This window comes from Musca autumnalis, unplaced genomic scaffold (assembly GCF_047663935.1).
Source record: "Musca autumnalis isolate F117 unplaced genomic scaffold, ASM4766393v1 scaffold_1, whole genome shotgun sequence".
Classification (NCBI taxonomy): Eukaryota; Metazoa; Arthropoda; class Insecta; order Diptera; family Muscidae; genus Musca; species Musca autumnalis.
The window spans coordinates 104,002,336-104,022,303 of NW_027411644.1; the positions used below are offsets into that span (position 1 = coordinate 104,002,336).

The window sequence follows — 19,968 nt, forward strand, 5'->3', positions numbered from 1 at the left end:
TTGGTACATCTTTCTAACTCTCCATCAGTGACCCTCATTCCAAATTTCAGAATTCTAGCTCTTACCGTTTGCTTAATACAAAGGGTACCATATTTAGTACCATATTTAGTACCTTTTAGTACTTTTCGTACACTTCTAGGTCGAATTTCCAAAAACCCAGCCTTATCTCACCCCTACACACCAACAGCAACCTACACCCGAAATTTCAACTTTCTAGCTTCAGCGGTTTCGTCTGGGCGCTGATGAATCAGTCAGTCAGTCAGTGAATACCTCACCTCACTGCTCTTTTATATATATAGATTAGCCGAACCGGTCCACGCTGCTGGCCCTTGAAACAATTTATGTTAACTTTTCTTATGTGAGTTATATTTTTTTCCATCGCAAATTACTTGGGATATGCAAGTGACTATCAATAACAAGTAAGAACGTCGTTAAATTCGGCCAGGAAATTTTACTTCAATTAGTTTCCTTTCGTTTATGAAGTAGACTAAATACCAAATTTCAGCAATTTCGGTAAAACAATGTGGCTAAATTCGGGAGGCACCGTTCTATGGGGCTATATGAAGGCGTGGACCTATATAGACAAATTTATGGGAGAAAGTTGTATACCCCCAACGAAGACTAAAGCTAAAACCTTGAAAATACCGAACATCAGGAGGTATCGTTCTATGGACAGATATACATCTATGGACCGATATACCCCAAAACGTAGACCGATATACACCTTTTTCAGTACCAAATATCCTAGAAGTAATATAAAGTTCTTACCTAATCACGAAGATCTATCTTAAAAATTGCGAGCTGTATCTTAATTTCAAAAGACGGAGAGACGGTCGTGGTTATACCGACTTAGAATTTTACTCTGATCAAGAATATATATATAATTTATTGGGTCTCCGCTGAATATATCGATATGTTACAAACTGAATTACAAATTTAATTATACCCTCCATATTATGGTGGAGGGTATAAAAATCTTCAGAAATGTTGGTGTCGATATGCAATTTTAACATACCGCCAAATAACTGATGACTTGAGGCATGCCGACTGTGTCCACCTTCTTATATTCGTAATGTTTCTTATATACCTGATGATACTATAGCTATCGATATGTTGCCTTCTATTCTAACCACTTGCTTTCAAATAAGACCAAAGCTTCGTTATGCATAACATCTGGTATTTCCACTGATTTGTAGCATATTGAAGAAAGTGGGAGTGGTCGGGTCTTATTGCTAAAATATGTACCCAGGATTGGGGAACGGAATCGTTCGTAAGTTTTATATACAGCGCATTTAAAAAATAGGGCACAGGTGTAATCCGCTCCTCCGAAATTCAACAAAATATATAGCCCACTTCCACCAAGCGTTTTATAAAAAATTGGGCGTGCACCCGCCCCCTCCGAAATTCAAAAATATAGAAAGCCTATTTTCACCTCGGTTGTTCCTTGTATATTCTCTGAAATTTTCAAAAAAAAATCGGTTCAGCCGTTTTTGAGTCTATGCGGAACATACACACATTGTCTTTTATATATAAGATTTCACACAAAAGTTTTGGTCCATTAAACCCGCTAATAATTATCTCATCACCATGTTAAACTGCAAGCTTCTTCTTTGTATTAATTTCAAATCATTCTTAAAATTTCGCGCCGATCGGAATATTACTGCGATCTAGTGGACAACTACAAAGTCGGTTAAAATTGTGGGTTTGGTCCATTTCACACCTTTCGATCATAACCAACATCTAATGGGGTCACTTCTGGTCGGAACCCGATCAATCCACAAAATTTCGTGACGATCGGTCCAAAATTGAGGCCTGGAGTTTTATTACAATTGTTAATGGATGGACGGACACACACATCTAGATCGCTTTATATCGTCAAGATATGAATAAATGGCAAGGGGAGGGGGTCTACGGCGAATACTTCGCGATGTTACACGAATATTGGACAAAACAAACTTATAATAGCCTATCCACATTGTTTTGTAAAGTATAAATATTTTATTTTAAAAACGTCCGTAAATTGTGGGAAAAGGTCGTAAGTCCCTACAAAAATACAAAACTGTACAAGGAAAAGGTCGTAAGTCCAAAGACATCCAATTATCTCCCAAACGCGAAGGAATTTTATCAAACAAAGTACAGGTATTAAAGCGGTATAAATATACGAAGAATACTGCCTTTACCACCTTAATAAAATCTTTAATACAGAAAGCGCTGCCATGTTTTTTCTTCCTCCTGAAAAAATTATTGAGAGGGACTTTCGACCTTTTCCGACGGAGCAGACGATATATTTTTACGTTTCCTTCTTATAGCAAACATATCCGATACGACGAATCTGAAAGAACTTTGTCGATATGTGCATCCGTAACGAAGTTATAGCTCTTTAAATATGAAAAATATTTCCCAAGTAATCTAAAGCGATAGTCATATGAAAATTAGACGAGCACTAAAATAATTATTTCTGAAAATTTTTAAAGTTTTGGATGGGGATTTATTGTATGGGCTATAAATATAAAATTTTAGTGTAATAAGTCAACATCAACAGGATATGGGCAAAGTACCGTTATCAAGAATTAAACATTTAAATTTGATAAAAATATAAATTTTTAATATTTCGTAGAGTATATCTTTTGATTGCCACCTTGGACATCTCTTACGAAGCGAAAGTTAAAAAAACATTCTGCCCATCCCTGCAACCTTCTGAGATATATCGGTTCAGATTTGGATGTATATCTTTCCCAAATTTACTACAACTCGTTCAATTTTGATCGAATAGCCTTTAAATTTAAAATATGTTATTTTCTTAGCTACACCGGTTTTTATAAAAATCGGTTCAGATTCGGATATAGCTCCCAAATATATCTTTCCCCGATGTTGCTATAAATCGCTCAATTTTTGATGAATAGCCTTCATATTTAACATGGGATGTCTCCTCATGCCCCTGTTCAGTTGACCTACAGTGACTATCACTGAAAATGATGCAACCTGAAATAAAAAATGTAAACGTTGATAACTTGGAAGTTGAGTTGAGATTTTTCAACAATTCAAAAAACAATTTTGTTGGCTGAAAAGTTGTCTTTAAGATGGCATACAAAAATATTCCGTTTACAGTACCCGGAAATAAAAAAATTGGCATTTTTAAAATAAGCATTAAAAATGATGCACTACAATAATCGATTAATAATTTCCTATTTTTTCGCTTTTTATGCCATTGTAGTAATCAGAATGGTGGAATAATTGGTTCCCTATCGTTTTCAGTAGTTTTGCCATTGATTCCGATAGAAAAATGATGTTCCTGACGTAATTTTTGGCATGATTGTAATTAGTCTCTCTTTGTAGGCAATTTGGCTAGAAATTTTTAGTTTTTGAAGTTATTTTCCAAAAATGAATATGAAGAATCATTAAGTGTTAAAGCACATTTTAATGATATTTGGAAAGTCCTGTATCAGTCAGGCTTGCACATTTTATCAGACTAGCCTTTAACGGCATTGACCTGACAGAAGAAAAAACAGGGCATAGAACAAAAGTTTTCGCACTTTTCTTTGAAAATAGTTTTCAGAAACATTGTTAATAATGTCGTGAACATGTTTTATAAAAACAAACATTTCAACGCCCATTGTTGCCATTCAAGCAAAACAATACTAATCCCTTCGACGAGTTTCATAGAATCACTCCCATTCTTTTTTGCTGCGGGTTTTTTCAAGTTATGTCGTATTTTTTGCGGGCATTGTGTGGTATAAAATTCATATCTGGCATAAAATCGATATTTTACTTGTGGAAGAAGCCAACACACACCTGAGTTTAAATAAGTAAACTGTCGCTACCAAACGCTTCGTCAGAAGTATTATTGTTTGGCTTGTATGGCAACAATTGGCGTTGAAATGTTTGTTTTTATAAAAGCAAACATGAGAAAGACATTTTTAACAATGTTTCTAAAAACTATTTGCAAAGAAAAGTGCAAAAACTTTTGTTCTATGTCCTGATTTTTTCATCTAATAAGGGGCAAGTCTGGTTGATATAGCACTTTCCATATATCATTAAATTGTTTGTACTTACTCTAAACATAACCTTTAATGATTTTTCATAGTCATATGTTGGAAAAAACCTTCAAAAATTAAAAATTTCTAGCCAAATTGCCTACAAAGGGACATTAATTACGATCATGCCAAAATTACGTCAGAAACATCATTTTTTTCTATCGGAATCAATGGCAAAAACTACTGAAAAGCATAGGGAACCAATTATTCCACCATTCTGATTACTAAAATGGCATAAAAAGCGAAAACATTGGAAATTTTTATCGATTATTGTGGTGCATCATTTTCAATGCTCAGTTTAAAAATGCCTATTTTTGGTTTCCGGTAAAATTTTAGTATAACGGTACTGTAAACGGAATATTTTTGTATACCATCTTAAAGACAACTTTTCAGCCCACAAAATTGTATTTTGAATTGGTAAAAAATCTTAACTCGTTTACATTTTTTATTTCAGGTTGCATCATTTTCAGTGACAGTCGCTGTAGGTTGATGAATTTTTTCACAAGTACTTATGAGGGCACAGGAATGAAAAATATCAACTTTGGTCCATATCGGTGAAAGATATATGTATATGGAGGCTACATCCAAATCTGTACCGATTTTTAGAAATCAAATCAAAATCAGTGAAACTGAACAGGGGCCAGAGGAAACATCCCATGTTCAATTTGTAGGCTATTCGATTAAAATTGACCACGTTATAGCAAAATCGGAGAAAGATATATATGGGGGCTACATCCAAATCTGAACCGATATGGACCAAAGTTGATATTTTTCATTCCTAGGTCAACGCCATCTATTTTTGTCCACTTTTGTATGGAAGCGGCAACACTGTGCAGCGGTACTTCTCGAATTTCGTCATTTTTAGGGTTTTAGCTACAATATTTTACCGAACTAGCTGTAATTTAAGATTTAAGTTTCTTAGGTGCACAACACTACTCCACCAAAAACTGTCAACATATGTTCATGTTAAGGTATAGTACCCATATAACGGTACTTTTTAGTTTTTCGATATTTTGAGGGTTTTAGCCAAAATTTTTATGCGATCTAGCTGTAGTTTTATATTTAAGGTTTTAGGGGTCACAACACCTCTCCACTAAAAACTCGACAACAAAGGCCCATTTTCGCCCGATTTTCGGTATTTTTCAGGGTTTTGGCAACATTGTTTGACGGAACTACCAGAAATTTGACATTGGAGGTTCTCTGCAGTCACGAAACTTCCCAACCAATAATTGTAAACATAGGTCCATGTTTTGGTATAGCCCCATACAACGGTGCCTCCCGGAGAAATTCAGACCATTAGCTTCATCACGGCTGGGTGAAATCCCTGAAATTCACACAACAACGAGGACTTTGGTAAAAAGGCGAATAACCTCAATATTATTCTCCAGGTAGGAGAAAGCAGCTAATTTGGTGAAACCTAGAATTAGCTAACCTCCGAAACCTAAGCAGAAAGGCATATAACAAGGCCAGTAGGACTAAACTTAATGCTGATTGAGAATTGTATAGGGATAGTTCCAATTAGTATAAGATTGATGCCCGTAATTTCTAGCCCTAGGTAACCGGGTAGGTAGCTACCTATTAGATATCTTTACCTACGCGTTTGGTAATTTCTACGTGCCATTTACCGAGGCGTGTAAATTTTTGAAAACATGTGGTAACCTTGGCGATTTTCATTCATGATTTCGTAAAAACATTGCCACATATAAGTGTTTTACAATTTTTAACACATTGGCAACGATCAACCCGGCAAAATCCTTGGTGTAAGTAACACGGCCGTTTTCGACCCGGTAACGTTACCTATGGATTGAAATAATGAAATTTTGCTTACACGGGGGATATCTATGAACTCATAGATAACTACGCGTAGAAATTACGAGCGTAAGAACAGGAATTTGTGGATAAGCCCTAGAAAGAGGAAGGAGGGCTTTAACGCACTTGAAACATGTCGCAAGACGATCTCAAAGGATCCCAAACCTATTAGGAGCATTAAACGTAGTGAAAGTGTCCCATTGGGGACACCTACTGTGATTAATACATTCCAACCTTATAAAAATCCTGGGTCCGATGATGATATTTCAGCCATGCTTCAAAACGCACATACTATATTAAGCATGGAAAGAGGTATGAGAGATCCAAAGCTGCGAAGCCAATTCACTCATTACACTATGCAAGACGAAAATTATTAACCATATTCTGACACCGCAGCGTGATAGAAGACCAAAAATAGGAGAACACGTGTCCCGGCGACTTTTCCTATCACTTTAACTTTCGCGGTTATGGGCCCACAAAGGCCTGAGGCATTGATGTCAAAAGGGATCATTTTGTGGGGCTCATATCATCTAAATCGCTCAGAATTTGGGTTTACTCGTGGAAGCAAAGTTGTAGCTCTCGTCTTAAAGAATAACAATTGTGAACACATAAAACCTATTCAACCACATCTAAAAAAATGTGCCTAAGATTTTAATGAACAACTTTTTAGAACATATGAAGTTTCTAGGAATGATTGAATTATTTTTAACGTTTCCACCTGCTCAGGTCTGGAAATAACAAACTGTTCAAAACTCAATGAAATTTGAAACGTTTGTTATTTACGGACCTGAACAGGAAAGAACGATTTAAAATGATCGAATTTTGAGCTTGAAGAATATTCATATGTTCTAGGAAGATGTTTATTAAGATCTTAGGTATATTTTTGTTGTTGATTGTACCCTTAATGTTTGGTTGTGGACCAGAATCGGGGAAATAAGTATAAAAATCGATTATTTTCAAAAGTTTTTCGCTATTTTCGCCAGTAAGGAGCGCTCATAGACAGTTCGTATGTTTCAGAAAGATGTTTACTGGTATTTTTGCTACACTAATGTGGTTAATTCTTTTCTTGAATTTCGACAGTATCTATGGAGCAGAAACCGAGAAAACAGGATAAAAATCGCTAAAAATCACAATTATTATTCTTTAGGACGAGAGCTACAACCTTGCCTCCAAGAGTAATCCCAAATTCCAAGAGGTTTAGAAGATATGTGCCTGACAAAATTATCCCTTTTGACATCAAAGCCTCAGGTCTTTGGGGGCCCATAACCGCGAAAGTTGATAGGGGAAAACGCCGGGACATGTGTCTTCCTATTTTTGGTCTTCTATCACTCTACGGTGTCAAAATATGGTTAATAACTTTATTGTCGCATTGTGTAATGGAGGGGAGGAGGAATTCTTCCACCCTTACTGTGACTTCTGGTGGTGAATGGGATACTCAGGGAGTTTGACAAATTAGAAACTACGGTAGTTGCCTACGCAGATGACTTAGTCATTATACCCTACACCACTATGTGGGGAGGGTATTATAAGTTGGTTTTGGCCAAAAAGTTTGTAACGCATCGAAATAATGGTCGTAGACCCATACTTATATATATCAAAATGAATGTCTCGACGAGCTGAGTCGATCTGGCTATGTGTGTCCGTCCGTCAGTCCGTCCGTCCGTCCGTCTGTCCGTCTGTCCATCTAAACCTTGTAATCACGCTACAGGTCGCAATTTTGGTCGGATCGTCACCAAATTTTGGGTGTTGATGAGGGTCCCGGAGGGGAAGAAGCCTATTGATTTTGGTGATTGTCGGATAATATTCAGGGGTCGGAATGGGCAAAAAACTTATTTAGGGAAAAAGTCAACGTTTTATTTCAAAGCGAATATCTCCAAATCCATAAGGGATATATCAAAGGCAAAACTTGCTAGTGAAAGCACAAAATATCACCTTTACAACGATGTATAGTAGGTTGTCATAGGTGGTCAAACAACGAAGATATCGCTAATAGAACCCAACTTTTCATTTATTCGATTTTAATTCTAATGACGAATAACACAGCTTTTGTTGGGGACTTTCCAAAAACAAAGTCTGGCTATGAAAGTAGAAAATTCTGTCTTTACAATAGTTCAAAATAGGTTAGCGTAGGTAGCCAAATAACGGAGATATCACAATAGTCGGTAATACATCCCATTTTTCCACTTTTAAAGAAATCACGCTACAGGTCGCAATTTTGATCGGATCGTCACGAAACTTTGGGGGTTAATGGGAGTCCTACAGAGGAAGAATCCTATTGATTATGGTGATGGTCGGATAATATTCAGGGGTCGGAATGGGCAAAAAACTTATTTGGAGAAAAAGTCAACGTTTTATTTCAAAGCGAATATCTCCGCTTCTAAAAGGGGTATATCAAAAGCAAAACCTGCAAATGGAAGTAGAAAATATCACCTTTGCAACGATGTAACGCAGGTTGTCGTAGGTGGTCAAACAATGATGATATCGCAATAGCCGCTAATAAAACACAACATTTCATTTTTGCGATTTTAATAATAATGACGAATAGCACAGCATTGGTTGTGGACCTTCCAAAAGCAAAGTCCGACTATAGAAGTAGAAAATCCCATCTTTACAATGATGTAAAGCATGTTGGCGTATGTGGCAAAATAACGGAGATATCGCAATAGTCGGTAATACATCCTATTTTTTAATTTTTTGTAATCACGCTACACGTCGTAATTTTGATTGGATCGTCACGAAATTTTGGGTGTTAATGGTGGTCCCTATTGATTTTGGTAATGGTAGGATATTATCCAGGGGTCGGAATGTGATAGTTGATAGTTGGCGTACATCCCACTTTTCCATTTTTTTATTTGAGTTATTCTGACGATGCACTTAAATGCGTTTCAATAAAATTTACCTGTATTATTGAAGATATTCAGAACAAAGGCGCTAAGCTATCCCAATTTTAATATTTTGAATTTTATCAATCAAAAGCCTATGCACAGGGGAAGTGGTGTAGGGTATCACATAGTCGGCCCCGACCCGACTATAGCCTTGGCTAACTTGTTTTGTTAATGGAGTTTCCTGAGTATTTCAGCCATGAAAAACGTATCTACTAGTGGTGTCGTAAGACACGCGATAAGACTCGGCGATAAGAAATAGGTTACATATCATTGAGCAAATATGGATCAGCATGCACTCATTGGTATGAGAGAAGTCTCCAATGTTTCTTCGGGGATCATGTGGGAACATATGTATGTATGTAGGTAGTGAATTTTCAAGAAGAGCTCTTCCAATACGGACAGGAACAAGGAAACCTGGAAAGGAACCTAAAACAGTTTCAAGCTTCATAATGAAGAGACAATGAGTCGCATGTCCTTAATACCCCATATTATTGGACGCTAAAAATTCTTCGGTCCACTTTCAACTGCCAACTAACAAGAAGGAAAAAACCTTGAAGAAACGCCCTGGTCTTCAAGAATAAATGTGAATGAATCGCGTTCTTCGTGCTTCCAGAGACAACGTGAAGTTTCTCTTCCGCCACTTCACTGAGAGGAGTGAGATCTTTTTGTTTTTAGCATACCCCAAATATCTGCGGTGCATGCAATAACATGCCATTCTAGCTGTTCTAACTTTTATTTTGATACCTGAAATCCGTAAAAAGTTGCGTTAAATTTCTTCATTAAAGAAGATTTGAAGAACTGTAGCTCTCAACTGCTTGAACATCCACAGAACAGAAGATGAATCTCAAATCAACAAAGCCCTAAGCAACCAGTGCTGCGAGCGTGAGATCAAACTTATGCAAGACTTATACAACTCCAGCAAAAAGGACAAACTCTCACTGAGATTCATCTTCTCCAAGGACAACTTGAATATTTAACTTTCTTGCGAGTTTGAAAATCCTATGTAATATTTCATATCCCAGCAAAATGTTCGATGCCAATGATGCTATTCAATCATGGGTGCAAGACATCTTTTTAGGTGAATCGCCTACGAATTTCATATGAGAAAAGATGCTATTCATTTTCGGATCCTAAGAATAGCATTTTCGCCAACCATTTGACATGGTATTTTCACCAACCTTATGGTATGAAATTTTAACCAATTCTTTGGCATCGAATTTTCACCAACCTTTGGAATGACATATTTACGCATTGTTAGGAAAATGGAAAATGCTGTTTTGAAATATATATGATTTTCATGACAAAGACAAAATATACTATACAATACTTCTCACTAAACCAAGTTAATGGAGTGCCACTCTACAAGATTAAATAAGCTCGTAACGAACATTCAGAGTATTTAATTTATTGGCACATATACTTATAAGACAAACAAACATAACTGAACTTGAAAGAAAAATCTTTCCATAGTAATGCAAGTGACAAAATCAAAGACACATAGATTAGTGCTACAATTAGTTAATATAGATAGAGAGAGTTTAGAACAATACACAGATTAGGCAAAATTACAGCAACCACGAGACACAGATATAGCGATAGGATATTAAGATAGAGTTGAAACAAATCTGAAAAAGAATGAAAAGGAAGAATGATGTACTTTACCCTCTTCGTCGTCATGCATTGAGTTACGGCGTACTACTTTAACTTCTTTAACTTTTGTTTTGGCTGAAAACGGGTTATCAAAATTATATTAGAGTTTCGCATACGAACACAAATATTTCATATCGTAACGCTTCCGTACGGACCTTTAGAGAAACCAAATAGAAATCTCTGGTCTACAATATATCACTTACCATCTTGGCTATCTTTGCTGCACAAACTAACTGCTTGTTCATCTTCTTTTTTGACTGGGACCAAACCCTCCAATATCAGCAACATTTGGCGGACGATATTACACTGCAATACCGGCATCAGCAGCTTGAGGTTTTGTGTACCCCAGTTTATCACCTGAACAAATGTACGTTCAAACAAATCCCAAAAAACAGTCTTTTCACCCGGTGCACGATTTTTTAGCCAAGCTTGAATGACTAAAGAAATTTGTGTATTAAATGGAAATTTGTGTATTAAATGGAATAACTCACTTGGTTTTGAATCCAAACCCGACGAACTCATATAAACCATACCATTCCGGGACACTGTGGCTGGCGAAGCATTATCAATGTTGTGGGGTTCGAAAATAATCTTAACTGTTGGAGCCATGGTCAAACGATCACCATTAGCCAATGTCAACGTTTTGTTGTCATCCAATACGGAATTCAAGTTCTCAATCCAAATACTATCAACAGGTCCATCCAAAACTAGCCACACATATTCACCACTTTTCAATTTCAAAGTTTTACGCCACAGCGCCGAGAAAATTCCATCTGTCCAATCGTTGGTTGCCACATCTAAACGGCCAAACATCTGAGCCGCCGTTATGGCTTTTGGATTCATACGCATTTCACGATGAACGTCGCCCATTTGTGTCAAGGCCTTCATAAGGGTGTGTATACATGTGGTCTTTCCAGCACCGCTAGGACCCAAAGTCATAATGCCATGACGGACATTTTGGGTTTCGTAGAGTTGTATTAGCTTAAGAACCCACGGAGGATGGTAAACCAAATTGGCTTCTTCCGTTTGCTGGGCAATTGCTGCCTCCAATTCGGGGTAATTGGTTTTCTCGAGGGTCTAATAAAATCGGGTTAATCATTTAAAGAAGTAAATACAAATTGTGTGTAACATACCTGATTGGGAAACAAATCCGATACCAGCGATATGAACAACGGCTCATCATCATCTATCAACTTTGACAAATTCATATCGCGCAGGACTCGCATCACAATCGTACTCTCGCTATCCTTTGAGTTCCTTCGCTTCGATGCACCCAATGTCCGTAGCACTGACAAAATATTTCTCAAACCAAAATCATAGTGAACCTGTTTGGTCAGCTGCTCCTCACACAATTTGTAGAGCGTGTAGAATTTTCTAGCCAATGTGATGTTCTCCAAAAAGCCACAAGAAGCAAGTTTCACACGAATAATAATTTGACGATCCGGCACCATCATGGCCACAGTACGAAATTGTATTTTCAAATTCTCAGGTAATTCTTTGCGTCCTGCGTAGCCGGGATTCTAAACGAAACAACAAATTAAATACTATAAAAATTAATAATCAAAACGTTATAAAATAATGCAATGGTTTTCACACAGAATGGATAGATAACAAATAGGTTGCCTCTATTGCTCTATACTAGAACTGGAGTGTAAGCATTAAAAGGGAGATGAGAAAACATCCATACTTGGATACCAGAGACATTCATCAAGGAACCCATAGTATGGCCAGGAGTTTCGTACTGCTACCGAAGAGTAGCAGTGCGTAGCGCACGAAAAGGTATCGGGAGAAAAGTAGAGAGGAGGAACGTCTTTTCCCCAGAAAAAAGGAAAAAATGTGAGTGTGAAAAAACAAGATGTAGAAGAAAGATGGTATTGAATGTATACCGCCCGGCCAAAATTAGATATAGACAAATGAAAAATAAGGCAGCAGAAGCTGATGGGTTACACTGTACAACACAAAAAATAATTACAAGACAATTCGGCCAGATTATGAAGAGGACCGAAAAAAGAAAAAACGTGTATCGGCGTTCTGAAAGTTTACGTCGGAAAGTAACCTAAATAGGCGTGGCAAGTTCCGCCCATTTCTACAGGTTTTGAAATAGTCGACATCAGATTCCCTGGAATTCTTGCATTTTAGGTATAAAGTGTCTTTGGCAATATTACTGACAACAGTGCGGGGTATCTTTTTATGAAAAAAATAACCCTCATGCGAGTCACTAAACGGGTCTTTTTGGTGCTTTTTTCAAAAACGTTTAAAAACTCCTTTAAAATGTGATTGTATCAAATAAAAATATTCTACAAAATTATTTGTCATAAAATTTTACTATAGGTTCCCGAATACACCAAAACTCTAAATCGTACATAAACGCCAAGAATCTGGCAAAAATAAAATCACATTTTAGGGTTAATGTTGTACTTTTGTCCCACAAAACTTCATTCTAGATAGAAGACGTCAAAGACAAAAATATTCTCCATCAAATTTTAATTTAAGTCGGCGAATAAATGAAATATGTATTTACAATATTACTTACTTACTTAGCTGGCCCATTACAGAACATTTGTTCTATAGGCCGAACTAAGAAGAGATCTCCATTCCTCTCTATTTGTTGCTTCGCACTCTGGAATACCGCGCCTTTTCATCTCATCATCCACTTGTTTGCGCCATCTATTCTTTGGCCTGCCAATTCTGCGTGCACCGACAAGCGCTCCGTATTTATACGCCTTTTTAGCGGGTTCATCATCGCTCATTCTTATGATATGGCTTAGCCAACGCAATCGCTGCATCTCGATACGTTTAACAATATTCAAGTCGTTGTATAGCAGATACAGCTCGTGGTTCATGCGACGTCGATATTCACCGTCAACGCAGATTGGTCCGTAGATCTTTCGAAGAATTTTTCTCTCAAACACACCAAGCACTGCCATGTCTGCTTGCGCAAGTACCCAGGCTTCGGAGCCATACATCAGCACGGGTAGTATCAGTGTTTTGTAGAGCGTTATTTTTGTTTGACGAGATGTGGCTTTGTTTTTAAACTGCTTACTTAATCCAAAGTAGCATCTGTTGGCCAATACAATTCTTCATTTTATTTCACAACTGATGTCGTTTGTTGTGTTTACGGAGGTGCCGAGGTAGAAGAAGTCTTTTACTACCTCAATGTTATAGGAACCAACTTTCACAGTCGGTCCGAGCTCAATGGACGCATTGCGCGTCGACACCATCAACTTGGTCTTCTCACCGTTTACCGCCAGACCCACTTTAGCAGATTCTCCTTCGACCTTTATAAAGGTATCAGTTACTTCTTTTACTGATCGGCCCATGATGTCTATATCATCAGCATAAGCAAGTAACATGTGACTATTGGTGTAGATTGTGCCACTTCTTTTGACGTTTGCCTCTCGTATAACCTTTTCTAGCAGGATGTTGAAGAGGTCACACGAAAGGCTGTCGCCTTGTCTGAAACCTCTTTTGGTACCAAACTCTTCGGAGAGGTTCTTTCCTATTTTAACTGAGGACCTCGTGTCAGTTAAAGTCATTTTACAAAGCCGAATGAGCTTTGCGGGGATACCAAATTCAAACATGGCTTGAAATACCTTTGAACGCAGCGGGCTGTCGAAGACTGCTTTATAATCGACAAAAAGGTGGTAGGTGTCGATCTGCATCTCTTGGGTCTTCTCCAGGATTTGCCGCAGGGTAAATATCTGGTCAATCGTGGACTTGCCAGGTCTAAAGCCGCTTTGGTATGGTCCAATTATTTCATTGACCATAGGCTTTAGTCGTTCGCACAATATCCCTGACACGATCTTGTAGGCAATAGGGAGTAGACTTATGTCCCTATAGTTAGAGCATACAGTCTTATCTCCCTTCTTGTGGACGGGGCACAGGATACTCAGGTTCCAATCGTCGGGTACTCGTTCTTCCTGCCAGATGGTGCTAACTAGCTGATGAATACACCTTATCAGCGTGTCGCCTCCGGTTTTGAACAGCTCGGCTGGTAAGCCATCGGCCCCTGCTGCCTTATTATTCTTCAGCCGATTTATTGCTGTCTTTACCCCATCTTGGCTGGGCGGTATACAGTCAATACCATCTTCTGGGATTGGGACTGTGGTATCTTCGTCGTCTTCGCTGCTATTGGATACCAACAGATTTGAAAAATGTTCTTTCCATATCCTAAGTACACTATCTGTATCAGTTACCAAATTTCCTTTCTGGTCTCTACAGGAGGATGTGCCTGTACCAAAGCCATCAGTTTGATGCTTGACTCTTTGGTAGAATTTTCGGACTTCATTCTGGTTCCTGTACATCTCGATTTTTTCACACCCCCGCTTTTCCATCTCTCTCTTTTTTCTGCGGAAAAGACGTTTCTCCTCTCTCCTTTTCTCCCCGTATTTCTCTCGTGCGCTACGGATTGTAAAGTAGCTCTATATGCCGCATTTTTCTCTTCGGTGGCAGCACGACACTCCTGATCATACCATGGATTCCTTGGTGGAGGTCTCTGGTATCCAATTATGGATTTTGCGGCTGTTTGCATGGAGTGGGCAATGCTTTGCCATTGCGCTGATATGTTATCGGGATGAGGAGTGCTTTGATTAAGCAATTGGGCTAGTTGAGTGGAATATGCTGTGGCTATCTGTTGTGATTGCAGCTTACCGATGTCTAACTTTCGTGTTGTGTCTGTTCGTACTTTGTTTGCTACGTTTAAGCGGGTGCGTACCTTTGCTGCAACAAGGTAGTGGTCCGAATCAATGTTTGCGCCTCGGAACGATCGTACATCCAACACGCTCGATGAATGTCTTCCATCTATCACAACATGATCAATTTGGTTTCTTGTTTTCTGATCTGGAGACAGCCAGGTGCCCTTATGAATATCGAGATGATTAAATCTGGTACTGCTAACTACCATGTTTTTTGCGGCTGCAAAGTCTATCAGCCTCATACCATTGTCAGATGTTTCATTGTGGAGACTGAATTTCCCGACTGTTGGGCCAAAGATATTCTCCTTTCCAATTTTGGCATTAAAATCGCCTAGAATGGTTTTAATGTCATGGGCAGGGCATCGGTCATATGTTTCTTCTAAGCGCTCGTAAAATATATCTTTGGTCTGTTCGTCCTTTTCTTCAGTGGGAGCATGAGCGCAAATAAAGCTGATGTTGAAGAATTTAGCTTTTATTCGAATTGCAGCAAGTCTTTCATTCACTGGGGTGAAGCTGGATACCAGATGTTTTAGTCTCCGACTAACTACGAATCCACAACCAAACTCATGCTTTACGTCATGGCAGCTATAATACAGTGCGTCACCTTTAGGTGTTGTTGTGACGCCTTTCCCAATCCATCGTATTTCCTGTATGGCAGTAATATCGGTCTTGTACTTTTCAAGTACGTCTGCCAATGCGAAGACTGCACCTTCTCTATAAAGAGTGCGAACATTCCAGGTGCAGATTCGCAGATCATGGTCCTTAAAACGTTTGCGTGGTTCGTCAACTTTAGAGGGGTTTCTTTTTCTTTTCTTTCGTTTTTTCATAGTAGGCTGTTTTTTCTAGGGGAGGGTTACTAGCCCGACGACCCAAACCCAAGTTTTTAACGTTCTTATGGGTGAACGCGCGGCACATGTTAGCTCACTACCTTTAACGGGTGTTAAAGGCAGTTCCCCAGGTGACACCACGGGGAGGTCAGTGTCCACTTGGGATGAAAGAGGGACCAAGATAAATCCTGGGCTTTGCCATGTTAAAACCGGTCAGGACCGTTGCTTGGTATCTTCCATCCCCTACGTCACCCGTATTTACAATATATATCAAGAAAATATATACGTCAAATTTGCCAACAAAATACCCAAATATTTTTTGAATAAATTTGTTTGTTCTTTTTTCGAGTTGATGCATGAAAGTAACATGAAATTTAGTTTTAGAGGAAAGGTGTTAAAAGAAGAAATATTCTACACAAAATTTCACTGTAAGCCCCAGAACAAACTCTATATCTAAGTAAAATACTTTGTTAAGAAAATTACGTTACAAAACTTTTAGACTCTTAATTAAAATTTATTCCATACTGAGTCAAAATCTCCTAAAATACTACACTTTTTGGGAATTGTGCCAAAAGAAGAAATGTTCCAAATCAAATTTCATTACGAGTCTCTGAATAAAAGAAATTTGTAGAAATAATATTTAACATCTCCAGAAGCTTTGGCTTTTTTCCGTTTTTATTCACATTTTCGTTATCTGCGGTCACAAAATATATTTTATTAATGGATTTCATAATAAATTCTTTCAGAAGATTATGTGTGCTCGATTCAAACTGTTTTTTTGAATATCTACGGTGAATATATACAGGGAAAATATTGATAACCCAGATCGGACTTTGTAAAATTACGTATTTTAGTACTATAAACTAAAATAACGTCAGCAGGAAAGAATTTATTATGAAAAACATCAATAATATATATTTTGTGACCGCAGACAACGAAAATGTTAATAAAAACGGTAGAATATGGTCCTAAATCATATATAAAAAGCGAAAGCTTCTGGAGATCTCAAATATTATAGCTAAATATTTCTTTTATTCAGAGACTCGTAATGAAATTTGATTTGGAACATTCCTTCTTTTGGCACAATTAACAGAAAGTGAAGTATTTTAGAATATTTTGACTCAGTATGGAATAAATTTTAATTAAGAGTCTAAAAGTTTTGTAACGTAATTTTCTTAACAAAGTATTTTACTTAGATATAGAGTTTGTTCTGGGACTTAAAGTGAAATTTTATGTAGAATATTTCTTCTTTTAACACCTTTCGTCTGAAATTAAATTTCATGTTACTTTCATGCATCAACTCGAAAAAAGAACAAAACAAATTTATTCAAAAAATATTTGGATATTTTGTTGGCAAATTTGACGTATATATTTGCTTGATATATATTGTAAATACATGTTTCATTTATTCGGCGACTTATATTAAAATATGATGGAGAATATTTTTGTCTTTGACGTCTTCTATCTAGAATGAAGTTTTGTGGGACAAAACTTAATAAACTCAGATAAAGTACAACATTAACCCTAAAATGTGATTTTATTGTTGCCAGATTCCTGGCGTTTAGGTACAATTTAAAGTTTTGGTGTATTCGGGGACCTATAGTAAATTTTATTACAAATAATTTTGTAGAATATTTTGATCTGATACGATCACATTTTAAAGGAGTTTTTAAACGTTTTTGAAAAAAAAGATCAAAAAGACCCGTTTAGTGACTCGCATGAGGGTTAATTTTTTTCATAAAAAGATACCCCGCATTGTTGTCAGTAATATTGCCAAAGACACTTTATACCTAAAATGCAAGGATTCTTAGGGGTCTGAATAAGAATCTCAAATATTTCAAAACCTGTAGAAATTGGCGGAACTTGCCACGTCTATTTAGGTTACTTCCCGACGTAAACTTTCAAAACGCCGATACACGTGTCATCTTGTTTTCGGCCCTCTTTCATAATCTGTGCGGGGTTTCTTGTAATTTTGAAAAAAGTTAAATTTTGTTGTACAGTGTTACCATCCGAGCTGTTCAAAACCGGATGCAATACGCTGATAAGATGTATACATAAGCCGTCCACAAGAGAGGACGGTGTATAAGTCTGCTCCCTATTGCTTATGAGATAGTGTCAGAGATATTGTGTGGACGAGTAAAGTCTATGTTCAACGAAATAATTGGGACTTATCAATGCGGCTTTAGACCTGGCAAATCCACCATGCTGCAAATTCTGGGGAAGATCGACATCTACAACCTTCTTGTCTATTATAAAAACAACCTTCGACAGCCCCCTATGTTCAAACGTATTCCAAGCCATGTCTGAGTTAGTATCGTCTCAAAGCTTATTCGGCTTTGTAAAATGACTTTAACTAATACCTGGTTCCCAGTTAAAATGGTTAAGAACCTCTCCGAAGAGTTTAGTACCAAAAGAGGTTTCAGACAGCCTCTCGTGTGATCTCTTCAACATTCTGCCGAAAAAGGTTATACGAGATGCAAACGTCAAAAGAAATGGCACAATATACACCAATAGCCCCATGTTGCTTGCTTTGCTGACGATGTTGACATCATGGGTCGATGAGTAAAAGAAGTAACTGATATCATTAAGAAGGTCGAAGGAGAATCTACTAAAGTGGATCTGACAACAAGATGAAGTTGCCAATAGTCCCATGTTGTTTGCTTTGCTGACGATGTTGACATCATGGGTCGATGAGTAAAATAAGTAACTGATATCATTAAGAAGGTCGAAGGAGAATCTACTAAAGTGGATCTGACAACAAGATCAAGTTGCTGGTGCCGACGCGAAATGTGTCCATAGAAGACGGACCAACTGTTGAAGTTGGTTCATATAATTAATTTAGACTTTGTCTTCGCCGACACCGCCATAAACACAACAAATAGCATCATCATCAAGAAGAATTGCATTGGTCAAATGATGCTACTTTGGTCTAAGTAAGCAATTTAAAAATGAGAAATTCATTAAAAATTAATACTAAAAAAATGATCTTCGCCTAAAAAAGGCAAAATTTTCAAATAAAAAATAAAATCAGCTGAGCCAGGCTGGGGGTTGAACCCACGTCCTTGAAAAACACAAGAAAAAAGTGTTGTCACGGCGTGTTAGCGTTCAGAGCCAAACTCATTACTTTCAAAGGCAGCGCTAAGCGTTTGTCATAAAAGCACAACTAAATGGGAAAATCCCCATTGTTGTTGTAAAAAACAAAACAAAATGCATTTGAAAGAAGAAAAGTTCGAGGACATCGAAGCCGCTCCACATCCGATATGTCTGAGGAGACTTTACCAAAGTCGAAACATGCATGTCACATAGTGGTGGGTGTGTGGGTTCGAATCGTCGTCGGCTTCCCTTTTCACTTGCATTATTCATTGTTCATCAAGCTCGATTCCAATGAGAAATTCATTAAAAATTAATACTAAAAAAAATGATCTTCGCCTAAAAAAGGCAAAATTTTCAAATAAAAAACCACTTCTCGTCAAACAAAAATAACACATAACAAAACGCTGATACTACCCGTGCTAATGTGTGGTTCGGAAACATTGGTATTTGCGCAAGAAGATAAGACAGTGTTTGGTGTATTTATGAGAAAAATTCTTCGAAAGATTTACGAGCCAATCTGCGTTGATGTCGTATGAACAACGAGCTGTATGAATTACACTGTGCAACATTTTTAAGGTGATCTTGTGCAAACAATTCGAACTGAGGATTTTTTAAAAGTACAGACCCAAACAGCAAGAAACCCTAGTTGGGTTTTGTTGTGTCAGATCCAGCTCGGATTTTATGGCCCCATCCAAATATGGTTAAATATTGAGTTTTTAAAGAAATTCGGGGCTATATCTCTTCTGACCTCTGAAGCAAATTGGTAGATAAGGACAAGAATAAAATATTTTGAGAAATAATGAACTCGAAAAACTACATTTATTGCTTCAAATTTCAAAATATATGCAAAAATGCCACAATTTTTATACATTTCGCACCGTATCTCCAAACCGTTAATTTTTAATTATTTTCTTTTAGAAAAATATTCCCTGGAATGTAATACACAACTCTTCAGAACATGTCATTGTTGTAAAAT

At 37.4% G+C, this 19,968-nt stretch overlaps 1 protein-coding gene across 1 annotated transcript in view; it reads right to left on the reverse strand.

Moving 5' to 3' along the window:
• The window catches only part of Dhc1 (dynein axonemal heavy chain 1), a 339,369-nt gene that overhangs the window by 224,621 nt on the left and 94,780 nt on the right, over window positions 1-19,968 (reverse strand). Inside the window, exons 17-20 of the mRNA XM_073986825.1 lie at window positions 11,512-11,898; window positions 10,870-11,455; window positions 10,582-10,815; window positions 10,391-10,453 (exon numbers count right to left, since the gene is read on the reverse strand). Coding sequence (XP_073842926.1) covers window positions 10,391-10,453; window positions 10,582-10,815; window positions 10,870-11,455; window positions 11,512-11,898 — 1,270 coding nt within the window. The remainder of the gene's footprint in view (window positions 1-10,390; window positions 10,454-10,581; window positions 10,816-10,869; window positions 11,456-11,511; window positions 11,899-19,968) is intronic.